The sequence below is a fragment of the Patagioenas fasciata genome, chromosome 5 (genome assembly GCF_037038585.1).
Source record: "Patagioenas fasciata isolate bPatFas1 chromosome 5, bPatFas1.hap1, whole genome shotgun sequence".
Classification (NCBI taxonomy): Eukaryota; Metazoa; Chordata; class Aves; order Columbiformes; family Columbidae; genus Patagioenas; species Patagioenas fasciata.
This window is the reverse complement of record NC_092524.1, coordinates 18,074,074-18,095,272: the sequence shown is the minus strand read 5'-3', so window position 1 is coordinate 18,095,272 and position 21,199 is coordinate 18,074,074. Positions and strand designations below refer to the sequence as shown.

The 21,199-nt window shown below is 39.9% G+C and overlaps 1 protein-coding gene across 1 annotated transcript in view; it reads left to right on the top strand.

Moving 5' to 3' along the window:
- Positions 1-13,285, top strand: part of LOC136102029 (mucin-5B) — a 46,583-nt gene extending 33,298 nt beyond the window's left edge. The window contains exons 31-47 of the mRNA XM_065838782.2: positions 413-590; positions 899-1,149; positions 1,570-1,753; positions 2,983-3,175; positions 3,846-4,024; positions 4,534-4,603; positions 4,755-4,876; positions 5,230-5,261; positions 5,710-5,887; positions 6,899-7,003; positions 7,632-7,672; positions 8,218-8,340; positions 9,295-9,390; positions 10,519-10,647; positions 11,548-11,587; positions 12,351-12,474; positions 13,044-13,285. Of these exons, the coding sequence (XP_065694854.1) occupies positions 413-590; positions 899-1,149; positions 1,570-1,753; positions 2,983-3,175; positions 3,846-4,024; positions 4,534-4,603; positions 4,755-4,876; positions 5,230-5,261; positions 5,710-5,887; positions 6,899-7,003; positions 7,632-7,672; positions 8,218-8,340; positions 9,295-9,390; positions 10,519-10,647; positions 11,548-11,587; positions 12,351-12,474; positions 13,044-13,215 (2,217 nt within the window). The 3' untranslated portion in view covers positions 13,216-13,285. The remainder of the gene's footprint in view (positions 1-412; positions 591-898; positions 1,150-1,569; positions 1,754-2,982; positions 3,176-3,845; positions 4,025-4,533; positions 4,604-4,754; positions 4,877-5,229; positions 5,262-5,709; positions 5,888-6,898; positions 7,004-7,631; positions 7,673-8,217; positions 8,341-9,294; positions 9,391-10,518; positions 10,648-11,547; positions 11,588-12,350; positions 12,475-13,043) is intronic.
- Positions 13,286-21,199: the final 7,914 nt, after the last annotated feature.

The window sequence follows — 21,199 nt, the reverse complement described above, 5'->3', positions numbered from 1 at the left end:
GGATTGTAGATGTGGCTGAATTAGATGATTTAGAAGCATACTAGAAGCCCCGAAGTAACTCAAGGAATAAGTTGAAGATTATTCTTTCCATGTGAAATATCTAAATGATTGTATGTGGGCAGAGCTACCTAAGCTGAACCAGGCCAGGAAACCACATCTGGAAGGGTGTCATCATCAGAAGCAGTCAGGACCATAGGAATGAGTCCTATATAAAATGTCATAGAACAGAAGTAGCTATCAAGGCTTTGTGGATTGCTATGTGTTTCATATTGCCTGGTTTCCAGAGAAGGAGTAGATATCAAGTAATGCCATGCTAGACAATTAACTGAATGGAGCTGCTGTGTGTAATTTTAAAAATTTTGTCACATTATTTTTTATGTACCTCTTCTCTTATTTTTCAATCCATCAATAGTTTAATGAAACATGGAACTTTGGAAACTGCCAGATTGCCACATGCCTGGGAGAAGGAAACAATATTAAACTGTCCAGCATAACTTGCCCCCCTCAGCAACTGAAGCTCTGTGTCAATGGTTTCCCATTCACGAAACACTATGATGAAACAGGTTGCTGTGAAGTCTTTGAGTGTCAGTGTAAGTATTGAGGCAGGAGAATCCCTGACATTTATGTTATGTTCAGCTGGACATCAAGAAAGATAAGTCTATGTAGCCAACATCTATATTATGTTCATATTATAATAATTCAGTAGAATGTAATGAAACAGAAGTCACACCTAAAATATTGGCTGTTAAGAGTAGATAAGAGTGTCCTTGTTGGATTAGTTTTTCTTTATTGAACTGGTTTTTCAGCTTTGACTTAAAGTGAGTAAAAGACTTAAAACCAGCTCATACTTACAGGAAGATCCAAAGCCAAACTCAAAGTCTGTTACTCTGTCTTCCAGGTATTTGCAGTGGATGGGGAAATGAGCATTATGTGACTTTTGATGGAACATATTATAATTTTAAAGAAAACTGCACCTATGTCCTTGTGAAGTCAATTCATCCTGACTCTCACAACTTCTGGATTCACATAGACAGCTACTACTGTGGTGCCACTGATGGAGCAATTTGTTCAATGTCCCTTCTCATTTTCCACTCCAACTCTGTTGTTACTCTGACACAAGCAACTGAACATGGAAAAGAAACAAACTTGGTAATGTGTTAAGATGAATCCTCAATATTATTTTTCTGTAGTTATATTACTGTACTGCTAAATGTCCTGTCACTACAAAGGATGAAGCTTGTAAAAAATGGAATGGGTAGGAAATACAACTTCATTGCTTTCTTTCTCTGTTTTCCTTTGTATCAACAAGAAAAACGCATATTCTCAAAACTTGGGAAATTATCACTTAATTGAAAGTTATGTTTTTCTTCCTGACATGAGAATTCAAATATAAATTACAACATATTAAAACGGAATCATAGAGAACTGTTTCGATGAATGCCTTAAATTGACTTCATTTGGTGCACCTGAGATCTGAATGTGTGCTGCTCTACTTTCCATTTGCACAAACCGGATACCTTACTCAATAGAAGGATGTCCATAGAGACCTTTTTTCCCACTTCATTTCAGATTTTGTTCAATGATAAGAAAGTTGCTCCAGACATTTCCAAGAATGGTATCAGGATAACCAGTTCCGGTCTTTATGTCATAGTTGAAATACCTGAATTAGAAGTTTATGTCTCCTACAATCGACTTGCATTTTACATAAAACTCCCTTTTGGAAAGTTTTATAACAATACCATGGGACTGTGTGGTGAGTGTCTTCATTAGCTGACAGTAATGAATGCAATAAATTTTCCTCCTTCTTTCTCTTGTACCTTTGTAAATGTCTCTAAATGCTTGTAATTCCACTGATTTCTATTTCTCACAAATTTTAACAAACTGATCTCTATTTGCGGGAAAGACACTGTTAGGTGGCAGAATTTTGAATCACTTCCTTTCATTCTGTTCACAGTCTGCTAATCGATAGAGCACATTGTCAGTGGTAATGATAATATGAATTGGGGATTCTATAGAGACAGCAACACGATTGTCAACTTCTAATAGGTGGAAATGTCCTGGGGGGAGTTCTGTTGTTGGGATTATGCACAAGTCAAATGTTAAGTCTTTGAGAGCTGTGTACTCATAGGTCCAATATCACTGATGTCTGATAGCTTTTAGAGTTAGATCAGGCTCATAAATTTCATCCATTATGTACAGGATTTGTAGGGATGGAAGGGCAAGTAAGACAATTATGATGGCTGGTAGGATTGTCCAGATTAATTTAAATTCTTGTGCATCAATGGTGTTTGAAGATAATTTTTCTATAAGTGCTAGAAGATACAGGACTAAGCTACAGATTGCTAGTGTGACTATTAGGGCATGATTGTGGAATTTGACAAGCTCTTCTATGGCAGGGGATGAGGCATCTTGAAATCTGAATTGTTAATGGTTGGCCATTTGAGAAGTACAGGATTTTCACCTGTGATTTAGTCTTGACAGGGCTGCATAATGGGTTTACTAACATCTAATAAGAAAGAAGCATAAGTTGTTTGATGCAGTTGGCTTGAAATGAACGTACAAGGGTTCAATTTCTTCCATTCTTGTACTTGAACAAATGCTGGTTCTTTAAAGGTGTGATAGGGAGACGGACAGCCACGGATTCACTTGATGCTGGCTCTAAGACCTTCCTGTCAATCATATCTACTTGATAAGGGAATGCATGAAATCGGGAGAGTCCTGTGCTAGACAGCCATCCTAGGTGCTTTAGCCATCAGGAGAAATGCATGAACCAACACGTCAACTCTAGTTTTCATGAGTAACTTGACAAACTATTTTTCCTAGTCTTCTCTTTCTACAAAAAGTTCCTGTGAACTCATCCAGGACCACATGTATTGTTACCTTCCCACAAGTAAGTGAACTTCCTTCCAGGTTTTCTCTAGAAGCAACTTCAACAGCACCAACTGTCCTCAAACTCTTACTTTGTTTTTATATTGCTACCAGGTACCTGCACCAACCAGAAGACTGATGATGCTATGAAGAGGAATGGTGAGGTTATCGAGTCCTTGAAAAAGATGGCATTAGATTGGAAAGTCCCAGATCCTACCAACAGATACTGCAACACGGATGTCTCAGAACCAACCGAGATTGGATATCATCAGCACTGTGAACCTTCTGATCTGTGTAAAATAATCTGGTAAGACAAGTCCCAAAAATGCCAGAAAAATAAGTCCACAAGACAATTTTGTGCTTCACTACATAGATTGGGTGAACTGCTTATAGGATATGAACAAAATATTAAGTGTAGCATACCTTAAAAAACTGAGCAGCGAACTGATATGTTCCTGAGTTTGGCAGATCTTTTTCAGCCACATCATCAAAATGTGTCTTCCTTTAATAGTGTCTACTGCTTGGCACTCCCTCTGCCTCTCAATTCTGGAGAAACCAACCAGAAACTAGCTGTAATTCCATTTCTCAGAGCTCTGGGTTAAAAGATACACAGTCAGACTTTAGTAAGCAAATGTGTGTGTGTTTTTAAAATAATTCTGTGGTTTAAACAGGATTGTCAAACATGCTGACATAAAAATATCAACATATAGATTTGTAGCTGTGAGCTCTGTGGGAGACTTTTCTTTGCAGGTATCAGTCCAACATAAAGTAACTTCCTTTCAAAGTATTGTAAAGAATGGGAGATAAAGCTCATTCTTAATTAAGCTGTGTGGGTGTATTGCGTATCAGAGCAATTTGTAGTTGCATCATTACCTTGAGGTTCTCTGGGTGGGGAAGGGTTTGGTTCTAAGTTAAATTCTTCTTTGGAAGTAGCTGATTGAAGTGAAATGCCATGTCTGTCTCCCTGCTTTGTTAAGGAACCTGACTGAGTGCCATGGTGTGGTCCGTCCACAGCCCTACTATGAGGCATGTGTGGCCAGTGGGTGCTCAGAACGCCACGCCAGCACTGAGTGCCAGAGCATGCAGACCTACGCAGCCTTGTGCGGGCTCCATGGGGTCTGCGTGGATTGGAGGAGGCAGGCAAACGGGCAGTGTGGTAAGCCTGAGAAAGATCTGCTGGTGGTGAAGCAACTCTGGTCTGTTCTTTCCTCACCTACACGCCTGTTTGTGTTCCTCCACAACATCAGGCTTCAATCTTTCCTGAGTTGCTCTGGACCTGAGAAAAAGTAGGAACAAATAAAAGACGTTGTTCAAGTCCAGAACTGGTGAAAAACAAGTGGGAAACAGGTCCATAGTCTCTCCTGAGCAGCTCAGCTGAGAAGTCCTATGTGTTACCTAGAGCTTCATCGCTAGATGGCAATGCACAGCTTCTCCGTGCTTTGCCATGCTCAGAGTGACCCAGTGATGTAGGGGTAAGCACTACCAGTACTGTTGCAAGCGTATTGCTGAAACTTTTGATCCACTCTTGCTGAAACTGCAGGGACCCTCTCCCTGTGCTGGAACCTGGGCTGTGTGGACCTGTGGGGCAAGTACTATTAGTGTGTGTTTTGTATGTTGTGCACATGGGTCTGGACTTTCTAACCTATGTGTTATAATGCTCCACAGAGGCCAGCTGTGCTCAGGATCAGGTGTACAAACCATGCAGTGAAGCAAAAAGAAACACTTGCTTCAACAGGTGGGTGATTTCTAGGGCACTTCTGAAGTCCATAATTTGAAAATTGCTGAAGAAGGCTGAAAGTTCACATTTTTGGGGGATTTAGATGTCTAATTTCCTTGGGGAACTTTTCTGCCTCTCATTCATCCCTGTTTTTGTTCTAATTGTGTAGGGAAGATGTTATGGACACCCTCCCCTCCCAAACTAACACACCAGTGTTCGTTGAGGGATGCTACTGTCCCGATGGAAAAATTCTGTTGAATGGCCGTGATGGCATTTGTGTTTCTGTCTGTGGTAAGAAATAATGTAACTCTTGCAATGGGAAGGGGGTATAAGACCCTGGCTACAAGTGCATATTAAAGTGGATGTTCTGGGTACAGAGGAATGGGGGAACCTTGGTACTGACCCTTTCTCAATAGGCTGGAAATGTTTCAGATTGGCAGTTTCACCTGCTCTTACTCAGAAAGTGCAACTTGCAAAAGAACAAAGTGGAGGATCTTTGATATCTTTTGCATACACAACCTGTGACTCCTGGATCTCTTTTTGGCTGTTTCTCAGATTTTAAGACCTTCCTTCTGTTAATGTTCTTCTTCTATTGTTTTCCCTGGTTCAGTTATCATTAAAGGAATCTGCAATTCATTTTGTAGGTTGCACTGCACAAGATGGCTCAGTGAAGCAGGTAAGAAAAAGGAAAATACTGTCTTTACACTATAGTTAGGTGCTGAGACCTCCTGTAAAAATGACTGCATTAGTTTCTTCTTTTAATTCTAAACTAATATATCAGTGAACTGCAATCACAGTGGGGACAAAAGCAGCAGATTTTATTAACTCTAGTACTTTGCTATTCACTTGAGGTACAGAAGCAGAAATAGCAGTTCATGGGAATAATTTTTTGCTTGTAGAGCGATGATGTTTCCCTTCTGAAAACACATAAAACTGTAAAGGAAGGTGGCATATAGTAGCACTTTTTCATACTGTTTCCTTCTCCTCCCTCTGGGATCTGAACTCTGATTTTCCTACATAACAAATTAAGGCAACCCAGTCCTACACTCTCTTGCAGCAGGCATTCATTAATATAGAGCTTCTAGTTTGTATTCTCTGAACTCATATCCGTATTGTTTTCACAGCCTAGAGAGGCTTGGGAGCATGACTGTCAATACTGTACTTGTGATGAAGCGACTTTTAATATCTCTTGCTTCCCCCGGCCTTGTGCTACATCTCCACCTATTAACTGCACTAAAAAGGGCTTTGTACGCAAAACAAAAACACGTCTGGATGACCCATGCTGCACAGAGACAGTCTGTGGTGAGTAAATAATTCAGCCACCATAATGTGGCATCATTTGCCTTTAACAGCAATCCTCAAGTGAACTTCAGTATCCCTCAGGTACCAGATTCAAATAGACACACTGGAGTGGTATTTTCTTCCATCTACATGCCAGGAGCTCTCTCTGTCAGAAGAGATCTCTTCTGGTACAGTTCTAAATTAGTGTCGTGACCTTCCAGATACTTACATTGGAAAGGTCCCCATGGACCATTGGGACCCACAGGTGCTTCTAAGGATTCTTTATCTTTTGTCCCTTCTGAGACGAAAATGTGATCTTCACACAGTGATCCATCCACTGAGAAAGGATGTGCTCATCTTCCAGGCTCCTCCAAGGCCTCTTGTGGAGATTATTTGTGTTTGCCCTCTCCATTCCATTTGCATCCTCACAGTCCTAAATGCCCACCACAGCACAGAACCTCACCATCAGCCTGCTCCTAACCCTGACCATTCCCAGAACCTACAGGAAGATGCAGGACAAGGAATCCTTGCAGTGGTGGTGGAATTATTTCTGTTCCTCATCCCTCCATGCTGCCATACAGAGGTCCATTAGGATCCTTGGATGCCTTGAGGGAGCAGTGGGCACTGTCAGGGTGCTTCGCCTTGAATGTCCCAACCTTTACATCTTCGCTTCTCATGCACCATCTCTTCATTTTTTTCACACTCTGACTCATTTACCTTTACCTCAACTTGTTTCTCTGTCACTCCATCACTTCTCTTTATTTTTGAGATGAGGGTGTTTAGTTTTCTTGGAGATAACATCCAGTGGGGCAAGAGAAGTGGGAACAAGGGCCAGAAATGTATGTCCAGGGAGAAGCTTTGCAGTAGAACAAGCTTAGAGATACTTTGCCTGAACATGTTCCAAACTACAAAAGCGTGTGGTTCAAGAATGATCTCTTTCTACCTAATTCCTTGGATGTTCAAGCTTTGGTCTGGAAGTAGCACTGCTGGACAGGATGTTTTGGCTTACTTTATCTCTGCTGTCTATTGCAGAATGCGATATAAAAACATGCGTTATCAACAAAACAGCATGTGAATTAGGCTTCCAACCAGTGGTTGCTATATCTGAGGGTGGTTGTTGTCCTATCTTCTCCTGTAGTAAGTATCACACTTCTTTAAGGTGTTTTATTTATTCCTTGAACTACTTTATTTTTTCTAAGTGAGTCAAAATCACAAGAAGTAGCCTATTCCCTTCCCTCTCAACCTTTACAATTGGTGCTTTTTCTGTTTTGGAGGTGGAGTAACTGATTCAGGTTCTCTGTAGCTAGTATTCAGTGAGCATAAGTTATTTATCAGATACTAAAGGTTGGTTACATTGAACCCAGAAGCTCTGCTGCCAGATTATGCTTTCAGATTCACATACCTGACTCAGCTTCTCATTGACTCTGTTACCAGCAAGGTGGTAAACAATAAAGAAAAGCTCAATTAATTTCAATTATGGGGAAAAAAAAAAAAAAAGGTAAATAGATTTTTCAATACAGAAAACACCAGGATATAGAATCAGACCCACTTCATGCATAACATCTGAGCAGATATTGCATGTAGGCTTCTGAACGACAATTAGCACCATGTACTAGTTATTTTTTTCCCCTCTTGTGTGCATATTAAGGCTAGTTAATAAGCTCAGTTCTACTCTTTGTCTCCTCTAAATCACAATTCAGAGATGAGTACAAAAACTGTTTATATCATGCCTGCTACACGGTTTTAATTTTATTTTTTCTTCCAGTACCAAAAGGTGTATGTGTTTCTGAAGGAGTTGAATTTAAGGTAGGTTACTTCCAGACACTTCTTTCCACAGGCTAATGCTGCCCAAGCCATAAATTTCTGAAGTTGTAATAATCAACACTCACATAAAAAGCATAATTAGAATGGCCTGTAATTTTTCTCTGACAGTAGTCTTATGTACTATTGGAAATGTTACTGAATAGATAACACTAGAGACCAGTAGCTTGCTTACTAAATGAGATCTTATCTATGTTTTAGAGTCAAGAAGTCAGAACTGTGACTGAATAAAACTTTTACATCTCATTGGATGTTTTAAGACTGATTACTAGGTCAAACTGAGCAAAAATTGAAATAACGTAACAACTCATTTAACAAAAGTGATGCACTTGGGAGTGTAAGCCTTATGTTCATTTTGTGACACACAGTGAGAGATTTTAGAGATCTGGAGGTATGAGTTTCAGCAAGTTCTTCCAAAAATAAATCCTGAGCTTAAGTATTTGTTTTTGATAGTCTAGGGGATGTATGCTAATTCTAGAACCCACTGAATTCTTGCCATGGCCTGTCTCCTCTCTCCTCTTTATTTCCAGCCTGGGGCAATGGTGCCTAAAAGCTCTTGTGAGGACTGTGTGTGCACAGATGAACAGGATGTAATGACACGGACTAACCGCATCCAGTGTGTTCCAGTGAAATGCCAAACCACCTGCCAGCAGGTCAGCATCGTACGTTCAGCCTCTCCAACCATGAACAATGGCTGTTGAGAGGATGTACTATAAAACTGGGATAGTATGATTACTTTGTCACTGAAAGATAGCAGGATCTTCTGTTAGATTCTTTGTAAAGTCCTTTTTAGGGTGCTCATTATTTTTGCTCTAGAAAGTTTAAGAGGTCACGCTTGGAAAGGTGCCCCAAGGGAGAATTATTTCAAACCTGTTAAAGAGAAGTCCCACTCCTGAAAGACTATGTTTGTGTTGTTCTGTTGGTGTTGCCCATTGTCAGCTCAAAAAATAAGATTGTAAAGAAACCACACAGAGGTTTATACAGACATTTCCTAGCACTTGTGAGCTGAGGGTCTGCACACAAACTATTCAGTCTCTTACTGAATATAAGTGGAGTGATTTCTTTTCCATTCTTGACCAAAGAAGGCCAGACCCACCATTAATACTAAAAATGATTAAAACCATTATCCTTTATCTTGAAACCTGCCACACCAACACCCACCAAGAGATGAATGGATATCTAAAGGATGGGAGGGAATAACTGATGCATGATCTTCACATGTCTGACAGCAACAATTCTTGTGGACAATCATATCAGATCAAGAACTAGTGGTAGATTGTGCAAGTAATCATACACTGCATTAATTTCTTTGGCCTGATTTGTGTGTTAACCTGGAGAAGAATAGCCAGTGACAGGGTCTTCATGGTAACTGAAGTGTCCAGAAGTCTCTATTCAATAAGGGAAAGAAATTGTTAGCTTTGATTGTCAGACTTAAAGTGGCTCCAACAAGTTTATAAAGGCACCAGAAATGAAACCAGATTGTTGACTCATTTTCTCTGCCATTTCTTGTCATCTCTCCATCTCTGCCATCTCTTGGCTTTGATCCAAAGGTGCTTTACAAACAAGACATCAGGTAACATGGATAAATGGAAACTTTACTCCCACAGGGTTTCCACTATGTGGAAGAGGAGGGTCAGTGCTGCAGCCAGTGCCAGCAAGTGGCATGTGTGGCTAATTTTCCATTTGGCAATGTGACCATTGAGGTAAGCACTCCTTTGCTCTGCACACGAAGCTGGATTATCAAAAAGACCTCAGCATTTTTTGAACCAGTGACATTTTGAGGCTGGGAAGACCCCTAGGAGATTTTAAAATTTTTGTATTTTCAAAATAAAGATAGTTTTTTATACAGCTGCTTTCTGCTATGTGCATCTCCTATGGTGAAAATTATGCATCTCTGACAGGAATGGAAATCATGTTACCCCCTTCTCCTGACATACAGGGGATGGTGACATTGTGTAAAACTGCTCTTGCAGAGATACATGAGCTGGCTTCACATAATATCTGGAAACTGTCGTTATCTTGCCCTGGAGATACAGGACTAAATAGTGTGAGCAAGCTGATAAAGCTGTACTACCACCAGTTCTGAATCTGCTGAGGTGGAAATCAGAAGTGACATAGCTGCTGTAGTGTAGTGAGACTTGGTAACACACCCAAGTAATACATCATGTCTTGTGAGTGTACTGCTGTGTAGACATGGGCTGAGCCTCAGGCTAGTTCTTTGGTTTTATTACAGCCTGCTACTTCTGTGAATGGTTGATGACTCTGTCTCAACCAGTGGCCATTTTCTTACATGCTATTGCCTCTCTAGCAGCAATGTTTTTCATCTTTTCTATTTAATTATTTTATTCCTTGATAATTTACATCACAAACTATCTTCTCATGTGCCAATACACAATTTTTATGTTTCCATGAGCAGGCTATGCATTTATTCATTAACCTTTATGTTAAAGACTTCTCTTTCACACTTTTTGCTTTTCTTCCATCTGTTAAAAAGCTGTTGAAATACTTTAAAATAATTATTTTTCTCTTGTTTATATTTTATTCCACATACCTTAATACACCTACCCTCTGGCATTTCTGTTCATACTTCTATGCTTATTATGCCACCAACTTTGGATTCTTTCCACCTACGTGGCCACAGAAGGGATTTTTCCCAGGTTGAGAGTTAGTAACCTTGGTACATAATTTGCAGATGTGAGTTACAGACATCTCAGCACTTTCAGAGTGATATGAACCACCCTACCCCTCTGCTAGTTCATTGATTGTACTACTGTTGCATTATTCAATTTTTATTGCTATACTATATTGGAGTTTTTCCTGTTTTTATTCAGGTTGGAAAGAGTTATAAAGTTCCATATGATAACTGTACACAGTACACATGCACTGAATCAGCGGGTCAGTTTTCCTTGACTAGTACAGTAAAGGTCTGCCTGCCATTTGAAGAATCAAACTGTGTGCCAGTAAGTATTTTAGAACCATAAAAAAAAAGCCTCCTGGAATGAGCCCTGCTGCTGGTCTGGGATTTTTTCTTTACTGTTTTGAATTAGCCGCTTCAGTATTTCTTGATCTTTCTGAGATGATCATCCTTGTTTGAAGGAAATATGCGTTTTCAGCCCTGAACGGAATGACCCATGGAAGTGCAACAAAACTGTTTGGAAACAACCCACACATTTTACTTGTTATGGGATAAGCACTAGAACTTGAAAGAGAAGAGTATTGGGGCAATAGCAAGGTGGGATTTTTCATCACTTGAGAAACATCAGTGTTATGAAATGCAATTGAGCAAATGATAACTCACCATGGACCTCTAGGGGAACCGATGAATACAGTGTCTTCTGATATGTGTGGTGCATGACTACGCTCAGAAGCGGTAGATGAATGAGCAAGAAGTATCATTCATGCCCTGGCTTTCAGCAATTAGTGGTTTCCAGTAACTTTCAGAAGTGTTGTGAGGCTTTGCAGAAGATCTGAAGACCCAAACATGGACAAAGACAGCCATTGACTTGAATGATCTTTGTGGTAGGTTCTGCACAGGTCAGGCTGTTTAATTCTAGGAGCAGCTGACATCCTGTGGGGCTGGGGTTTTTGTTCTGGCTTCAGTAGGCCCTACATAAGATCAAATATGTGTTACAGGACATCTTAACTGACTTGCGAAAGGATATATAGTTTTAAGAAAATTCACTCTCTTCCTTGATGGATTTTTTTAAGGAGTTTTATACATAATTGGTACACAACTAGGACTGATGAGAAATCTGTGTTGGTTAGAGATGAGGGAATATACCTGAACTCTTATTGTTCCTGCTAGTTGTTTAGCAATATGTGCATCTCAGCTGTTCTGATTATGTTTGCTTTCAATACAGGGGACAGTTGATGTGACTTCAGATGGCTGTTGTAAGACATGTGAGTGCATTAAATCACTGATTCCTTATTCCAATACTGTTAGGTTCTCCCCTGCTTGTCCTGCTTCTGCATGCACTGAGAGTCTACAGTTTCCACAGACTGGAAGACTGTTCTTACAGCAACGTTGTTTTGTACCTCACAGCTGAGGCTGAAAATCCATTCAGCTGAGGCCAAAATTCTGCCTCATTCTTCCAATGGGGACACTAAAATTCTTGGATCTCTTTTTCTGTGTTTTTAAGTAATTGAAATACTGTTAGTTTAAACTATAATCCTGATAAGAAAATTTGTAGAAAATGTTCTCTGTGTTCTTCCACTCGGAAACTGCATGGGAAAAAAGGGTCTTTTTTCTGCAGCATCCACCCAGAAATCGTAGGTTATTATAGGGTCACAAATGTAATTTAAAGCAATTTGAAACAAAACCCAACCAACCAACCAAACCAAACCAACAACCAAACCAACCAACCAACCAAACAAAAAACCAAACACAAACCCTTCAGGTCTCCTTTAGGTCTTGGTCCAACAGTTTCTTTACATGAATCTACACATAAGTCTTTATTTAAGCTAGTCTACAAATAGAAAAGTGCCTTGACCAACAGGAAATTGTTTTACTACCTCTTCGCACTCTCATTTGTTTTCTCTGCTTATCCATTAGACATGTAAAAAGTTTTAGTAGGATCATCTACACTTGGTTTCCAAGCAGATATCCTTCAAAACATTTACTCTTCAGTCTGAAGTTGTCTAACAGTAGTATTCTCCTGCACAGGTATTGATCTGCCACACAAATGCAAACGCAGTGTGAAAGAGCAGTATATCATCCACAACAACTGTAAGTCAACTGTTCCGGTTCCAGTGCCCTTTTGTGAAGGGACATGCAGTACATATTCTGTGTAAGTAAAAAAAATGTTTCTCTGTCATCCTCAATGTCTGGTCTTCCTGGGTTCTCGTCACCAATGGTCTGCAGCTGTTGTCCCCTTCCTGCTGTTTAAAAAGATCTGGTTGGGAAACTGGGTGTGCAGAACAGCAGTCATTGGCAATGTGACTAAATGTCTTGAATGTGACAGAAGTACCTTACCTTAGTTAGGAAAACAGGTTCCTTTGAAAAGAAATCAGCTAAGTTTATTACCTACTTGTTATTGAACATGTCTTTATGTAGTTTTTGAACAGCTCTGGTGTTTAGTGAAGTTTCTTCCTCCTCTTTCATTTCTGCATGAATAAGCTAGAATGTGTTTAATCTAAAACCCACTGAAATTACTGGGATTTTCCCCATTGATGTCAGAGGATCTAGCCCCTCATGACTAGTAGCATCCTGAGGAAAAACTGTTATGAATAAGCAGAAAAACAGATAGGAAATACTGCTCCTCTGTTCCTTAGAAGTAACTCCATTTGGAGTCACAAATATGGATCAGTTTGGGAAGACAACAGGAAGCAGTCTGATGTGCAAATCTCATTTCTATAGGTATTCTTTTGAAGCCAGTGAAATGGAACATAAATGCATTTGCTGCCATGAAAAAAGGAGTCATGAAGCAAAGGTGGAACTGATTTGCTCTGAGCATAAGACAGTCCAGTTCACATACATGCATGTAGATGAATGTGGATGTGTGGAAACCAAATGCCCGAAGAGAACATAAGCATAAACTAGAGGAAATATTTCAGCTCCCATTTAATGCTTCCCTAGCAAGTGAGTAGTTTAGAAAACAGCTGTGAGTAACCTTGAAATGACCATACTTCTCTCTTGCACTTTTCCTTCTGTTATTACATGCAGTTATAGAAATTATCTAAAGATTTTACTCTAAATGTTTGTAAAATAAACTGCATTTCAAAGAGGACTTGTTCTCCTGTTTCAGTGATGCTGTCAATGCAGCAAGGTGGCTAACATCTTTAATACCACAGTAGTGTACAAATGAGGGTTACTACAAGACACAATGCCCTTCAAAAGCCCTACCTTAAGAAAGTGCACATTGTAGTACTATAACCTCACATATCACTTAATTTCCCTTAGAAGGGAAACAGCAATCATTTTGACAGCTGCTGCTCAGTCAGTAGGCAAGACTCAACTGAGGGGCACATTTGCATTCTTATCCCCAGTGGTCCTGTACCTGCTTTGACTGTGACTCTGGGTCACTGGAGGAAAGCATGGTGCATTTTTCCCTCTTCACAGTGAGCACTACATCAGGAGTGTAAAAGCATGTTTTACATATATACTACAAAATTATGATATTTGAACCCTTATAAAGAGTACTTGTCTCACTGGTGTTTTTTATTATTTGCCAGTGTCAAACTCTGAGCCATGTGTCAGGTGAGAGACTGATGTTCAGTCTCACTGCTGGTTACATGATTATGATTTGTGTTATAAACAATTGACTCCCAGCTAGCATGTCCAACGGTATTGGTGACAGTAACTAAACATGAGGAAGAAATTTTTTACAATGAGGGTGGTAAAATACTGGAACAGGTTGTCCAGAGAGGTGGTAGGTTTGCCAGCCCTGGAGACATTCAAGGACAGGCTGGACGGACGGAGTTCTGAGCTACCTGATCTAGCTGAAGATGTCCCTGCTTATTGCAGTGGGATTGGTCTAGATGACCTTTGAAGGTCCCTTCCAACCCAAACTATTCTGTGATTCTATGATCTTATGTGGACAGGGATCAAAATGGTCCAATGACACCTTCAGAGTAGGCAAGGAAGGTAGATGCTTCTGCTACTTGAGTAATTTGGTCTTTTGTGACTGGAAAGAGAACTGAGGACTGTGACTTCCTTAGAGTGCAGTGTCCTGCAGCCTGCTTTGTGTGGGGTTCTTTGGAATTGTTTTGAAGGGAATGTTTTTGAACTGACCAAGTAGATACGAAGTGCATTAACCTTTAGCTTTCAGTTTTTAAATGCTGCATCTATTGACCCCCAAATTACCTTTCAGTTAATTCTTTTTCATAATAAATAGTTTCAGCTGAAGTCAGGTTACTTTCACATGTACTGTTTCATTATGGTGTTACTGATCTTAAAATTATGGGAATCCTTGACTTTGAATAGGCATAGGAGTTGAATGGTGAATGTTTTTCTCTGCACTCACCTGAGAGTTCCATGCTTATTGGATCATTACTGTCATACAGTATGGCAGTCCACATTACGCCTCTGCAGGATTCAGCTCAGATTGTTTTAACCCATTCTCTATCCCCTTTCTGGAATGATTTGTCTCAGCCTAAGACTGCTGTATAAGAGCTCTTGGATAGTTACCAGTTTCTCAGTACTGTATTTTGAGAGCTGGGGTAGATGACTTAGACAACAGAAAACAGAGGAGGTAAATTTAATGCTTTGTTTTTATTCTGTTTTCTTATAAACAACTAAAGAGATGCTGGGTGTACCTAATTATCACAGTGGGAATAGGCGCACTGCAGGTATCTTTGGGAAACACAAACAACAAAATCCAGCAAGGTGTTTGTGCTGAAGAAATGAATTATAGAATCACGGAATATCTCAAGTTTGATGGGACCCATGAGGATCATTTAATTGAACCTGTCCCATTCCCAGACTCTGTACTAGCCAGTAGACCACTTTACTTGATTATAAATGATAAGAATCTCCAAATAATTTGGATAACCATCAGTGAAATACAACTCCCTTGGAAGGCATGTGTTGCAACTTCTTGACACTGAGGCTCATGTATAAATTTCACATTAGCCCAGAAAACATTCTTACAATGCACGCATGCTTTTACAGTACAAAGAACAGGAGCAAAAAAGGACATGCCTTTTTTCCTTCTTGCCTTTCCCTGAGGAGGAAGAAATCATTCTTGGTTGCTTTTGTCATCAGAAGGGTAAATAGACTCTGTAAGTAGTCAGATACACACTCATGTAAACCCTGCAAATCAGTCATTCTCAGCAGGATGGATTAGTAAGAACAAAATCAGAAACCTTTCCCATCTCTGCTTTATCTTCAGGTTGGAGAAGGGCATAAAACAAAATCTAATCTTATCAGGTGTACTTAGATTTCTGTTCTCCTGTGTGTTTTAGTGATGAGATTTTATACAGAAACTGAGAATGGCATTGCTTTAAATATATACTTTCCAGTTCATTTTTGGCTTGCATTTTGCTTTTCAAACAAGTGAAATCCAGGAACCCAAGGCATATTCCCACCTCCAAACTGCTTTTGAACAGAGGATATGTGAAACCTCACATGCTCCTTCTCCGTTCACAGTTGTACCTGGCATTTCATTTAGTCACTGAGTCCAGCATCTAACTGGCCTGTGTAATACTATTTACAGCTCCAATGGCCAAGTATTGAAGTGAACTCATTGGTCCTGTGTTCACAGGTGCGAAGTCCTATTTAACTGAGATGCAGCCAGCAGAGCAGAACCTCCTTATCGAGAATTTTCAGCTTCCTCACCTCAGAGACAGTCAACAGGCCAAACATCTTCTTCCACCCCCATACACAAATGCACAGAAACAAAAATTAGCCTGAAAGTTGCTCGATCTTGAGAAAGTATTACACTGACAGCAAATAGATGTAAGGATCCACTTGCAAGCTGGCCTTTCTTGCTGAGTGGTTCTGCATCTGCATGCAGCAGCACTGTGGCTTGCACAGAGCAAGCTGGACTGCAGCAAAAGTCTGTGCGTCCTTCTTTAGGCTGTTGTCACAAACCCCTCATCAGAACTAACAAAGTTAAACACAGGCAGCTCTTCCAGGAAAAGCTTCCCTGTGAACACTTGATCATGATCCTGCTGCCACTGCTGTGTGGCTGCTTCTCATGTGTGCACAGTCAAGACCTCATCTGTAGCTCCAGGCCGTTTCTTCCGGTTAGCGACCAGTCTCTGCAAGTCAAACATATCCCTGGCATAACTCAAGAAAAATCAGTGGCATTGCTCCAAGTACTGTTTCTTCCTTTTGCGTGAATTCTTTACACCAGAATCAACTTCAATAGGGTAACCCCAGTAGAACCTGCCTTCACCTGAGCCAGTTGCACCAGGGCTCAGCTGGTTTCAGCCTGCAGCCATTCTTTTCTTATCATGTGAGGATGGTACTCCCACTCACTGAGCAGTTCTGAGGTAACACACCGGGAAGTACCGTCACATATTGCTAAAATAAATATTTGCTGGAGATACTGCCTTGTGTTGGGTGAACAAGTCCTAAGACACTTTATCATGTCACTGGTGCACATTGAGCCTGGGTTGTCATTATGAGATGAACTCTAACTTGTCGATTGGTTTGTGGCATGGAAAGGTCAGTTCCCAACACTACTTTGACGTAGTTTAGCTAAATTTTTGTTTGGCCTTTGTTACCAGTTACTGGTGTTTGCAAAGAGGAAAAGAAAACTGAAGGTGTGTTCTGGATTTTTATTTGGGGAGAGGTACTGTTCTTTTACAAACTTTTCCACTGAGTGGATCCCTTCTTGACTGTGGAATTGGACCTCTAGTGTTACCTACGGTGTGCTGCATTGATATCAATCTATTCTGGTATCTAGAATCTCGAGCTGAAAACAAAGACTCTGAACTGTAAATGCCCTCTAATACAGAAGGGATTGTTTAAAAGAATGCTGCACCTATTTTGTTTCAGCATACTGGCTTAACAATTAGAATGAGAAAGTTGCAATGTAAACATAAAAAGTTTGACTAAATATCACTCAGGAAAGTTAGTTGATTATTTACGAACAAGCAAAGAAGATAATCTGACAAATTCGATGGATCATCTCGCAGCTAAGGGAAAGACCAAGCATTAAGTGGTCTGAGAGATGTGCCTGATTCTGCAGAATTGCGTGCTCAAATACGTGTTCTTGGCCTTGATTATATTTCCTTTCTGATCTAAGATAAAGATAAAGGTAGGTCTTTGTTTCTTTTATGTGTTTGTAACATTTAAGTTCATAAAACCTTGTTGCAGTAGTATATAACATGCTATTTGCAAACCTGAAGCACTACACTCAGTTTTGTCTGGCATCCCAAACATCCTTCAGGAGAAAGAACTGTGACAATTTTCCAAAGACACCAAGACAAAGATATCAGTTGTGAAAATCTTTCTGTTTTCTACACTTCAAAGGATCTTATTATTCAGTATCTTTAGGGCAACAATGGAGTCTCAGCTTACCTTGTACAAGGCCATTCTCACGTCCATTTAATTCTTTGACAACAGCAATCCCTCTCTCAGAAAGGAGATCCCATCAGGGTGGGCCAGACAATTGGCTTTGTGTGGAAAGTATGCCATGGTTTGATCATGAAGCTCCACAGAGGCTGTAATTTCTTACGCACTTTACATTTCTCTAGGTGTGAAGACCCAGTTTTCATCAGTAGTCTCGAAGGTAGTTTAAGTGACACTCTCTGGGTTTAACGATTGTTCTAATTCAAAGGGAATCTGTCCAGTGGCTTCCTGTTTACTGTAGGTAGATGCTTCTCTTTATAGATATCTCTGTGTCACTCAAGCTCACCTTCTGTGAAGGTCTGTTTTTAAAATATCCTCCTAGTTGGAAAGAAAATTATTTAAATAATGATCCTCCAGAGGATCCTCCATTTAGGTGTCCCACTGATATGAGTGAAGAAATTAAGGAGGACTGAGCGGGTAGCATTTGGTCCATCCCATCTACCTAAAAGAAAAAAAAAAAAAGTATGTATAAATTAGGACTTGAGGCACTATGATCTTTCTGTAGTTATTGAAAATTGCTATGCATCTTAACTGAGAGCTCAACCGTCTTTTGAAAATGCGCCCACCTCTCGCTCTTTTGACTTCATAGGTAGTCTAAGGTAAGTACAGCCCTATCTCATATAAATCCTTTAAAGTAATGTTAGAAGTTGATCTCAAATACCAATTTTATGTATTTGTAATGGGAAGCACAAGATATTTACTACAAATTCTGCCTGGAAAACCTCAATCATCCTCAGGACCTTCAGAAAAGACCCTTTCACCCTGATTTCTAATAAAAATGATGTTGAGAACACTTTTGTTATTTTCCATAGGTTCTTTGGTGAGGACTTCATCTCACTTATAAGATTTGTAGCGCTCTTGTGAATTTTCCCTTTGCTGCCTTTTTTTTTTTTTTAAAGCAGTCCTTAATAACTGATCTCATTCTCAACCCTGACACAGAGTCTCATATTTTGACCTACACCAATGTCCCTCAGCATGACTTTGAAAATCAAAGGGAATTCAAAACTGAGCTAACTTAGCAGGCAGGGAGTTTGCTGCCATTCCTCTCTGTCTTATACGTAAGTTAGACTCAGCCTGAATTTCTGAAGGCTGCCGAGGAAGTGTATAAATCCTTTTGTGTTCCAGGTCTGATTTTTTTTCCTATGATGTCACCACCTCTCCCTGCTCTGCTATTAAAAGACAGTCATGAGGCAAGTCCATTACCACACAGCAGCTTGCCTTCGATTCTTCATGTATTCAGACATTTTTCTATATTGACTGATCCATTTCCCATAATGCCATAAAAACCTGGCTTAAAACCAGAGTTTAATCTGACCTTCAGTGACCATTATTCTATAAACAAAAAGCTACCAAACTGCAATGTAGCCATACCATCTGCTGCTTTATGGCCTGTAATAAGCTTCTCCAGGGCTATTTCCCTCAAGGACCATAGCAGGCAGCTTTCCATACCCAAGCACCGCAACTTACTTCTAGTTTGCCCATGTCTTACACTTTCTCTTTGCTCTTGATGATGTTCTCTTGCTTTTTCATATGCTGTCATTTCAGGTCACGCATGGAAAAGATTTCCTGGGTATGCAACATATGCTATAAATCCATCTGTCTTTACTGTTACCCCAGGAAAACTTTCAGTAACTGCTACAATTCATCACATTCTTTCTAAATACCTGGTTTGGGAAATCCTTCAAAGAATTTTTATAGCCTGCAATGCTTGCTCTGTCTGGTGAAGTGCCTGTCTGCAGGCTGTTTGCTGAGAGCCAGAATAACCCCTGTGGCACCAGTGTGAATGCTGCTTCTTTTCTATCACCAAATGAATTGGACCAGACATCTTCTTAAAGACATCTGTGCCTTTCCAGTGGCAAGTAGTTGATTGAGTGACATTTTTGTATCCTGTCTTGTGCTGCTCAGACTAGATTATAATGATGAACCTTATAGCCTTTGTAAAATGAAAAGCAGTTTCAGGCATATTCTTACCCTACCTCCACACTTTCATAATTGGATTATTAGGTATTCAGTTACTGGCCATGCAAAGATTTCTGGCAGAAACACAAGCTATGCCTATTAATTCACATCTCCCTCAAGCTAGATGACTTGAAAAACATGTGAAAAAGAAAAAGAAAAAAAAAAGATAAAACCCCCTAAGTATCATATTTGGCTTTCAGACCAATGCTTAAGAATGTGCTCAACTTCCCTGACTTTTTTTTGTTGTTGTTAATAACTAATGGATTAAACTGCTTGCTTTTGATATTGATTTTTCACTGAAGAGTAAGACTCAGTGAAAGGAGATTCTTTGCATCCTGGATACGAGTGTGTCTTAGATCTACCTGACTGATATTTGTCCTGGGATAGAATGGCACTTCTGCTAACAAAATTGTCTGTTCTACAAAAATCTGTAAGAAATTAGTCATTATTTTATTTGACGAACAGTTCTACATCACTGTGTAATATCACCCTTGCTCTCAGATACTGGAGGATTCCATAATATATTAACATTTCACCAGTACTGAATCACTTTGAATTCTCGGGTTTCTAATTTATAAATCTGGTATAAATCAGGAATCATCTTTTTTTTTTTTTTTTTAATCACAGCTTTTCATTGCAGCTTTAAAACTGAACTAAATTTTTACTTTTTATTTCCCTCATAAAGTGGGCTGCCTTGCCTGAGAAAGATTCTCCTAACAAAACAATAAATACTGAATGTTTTCATCATCAGCAGCAAAGATTACTTCTTTGTACATGGAGCTTGTAAAACACTGCAGGTTCCAACTATTTGAACAAAATAGTCTGTTAATAATGCATGCGAGGCATTATTAGTAATTAAGAACAGTTTCTCCTTGTTCCCACAGTCAAAACAACGGAGCAAACACTGAAATATATAATCTTTGTTGCTAATGGATTCTGACTGGAGTAGTAGGTCTTACCTTGCACAGCTTTCTTTGAAGGAAATACAAATTAGTATGTGTTCAGTCTGCACTACAGCTGGAGACATGAGATAGGTCAGTACTGCCCTTCAGAGTGGAATATATGCTTACACTAATAGAACCCGAAAGTGAGAAAAGCCCTTGTTCTCTGTGAAAAGCCCAGCCTGTCATTTGATGCAAGCTGGGGTTGCTAGGTCTCTTCAGGGTCCCTAGGAAGCCTCCTTTTCTCCGCCTCTGAAGTTTGGCTTTGGGCCCACTCAGCTGCTACTTTTCTCCCTCTCTGCACTCCTGATGCAGGCTCATCCTATGTCTTTCACACCCTGTCTAGATCCATTTGCCCTCCCAAATCTTCTCCCATCTAAGCCTATGCAGTTGCTCTCAGGAAAGGAGCCATTTTCCCTTCCTCAAGAGGATCTTCTTCAGGCTGCAACAACTATTGGGCATTTCCCAGTATAGGTACAGACTGGGTGATAAATTGGTTGAGAGCAGCCCTGCAGAGAAGGGCTTGAGATTACTGGTGGGTCTAAAATTGGACATAAACTGGCAGGGCATGCTTGTAGCCCAGAAAGCAAATTA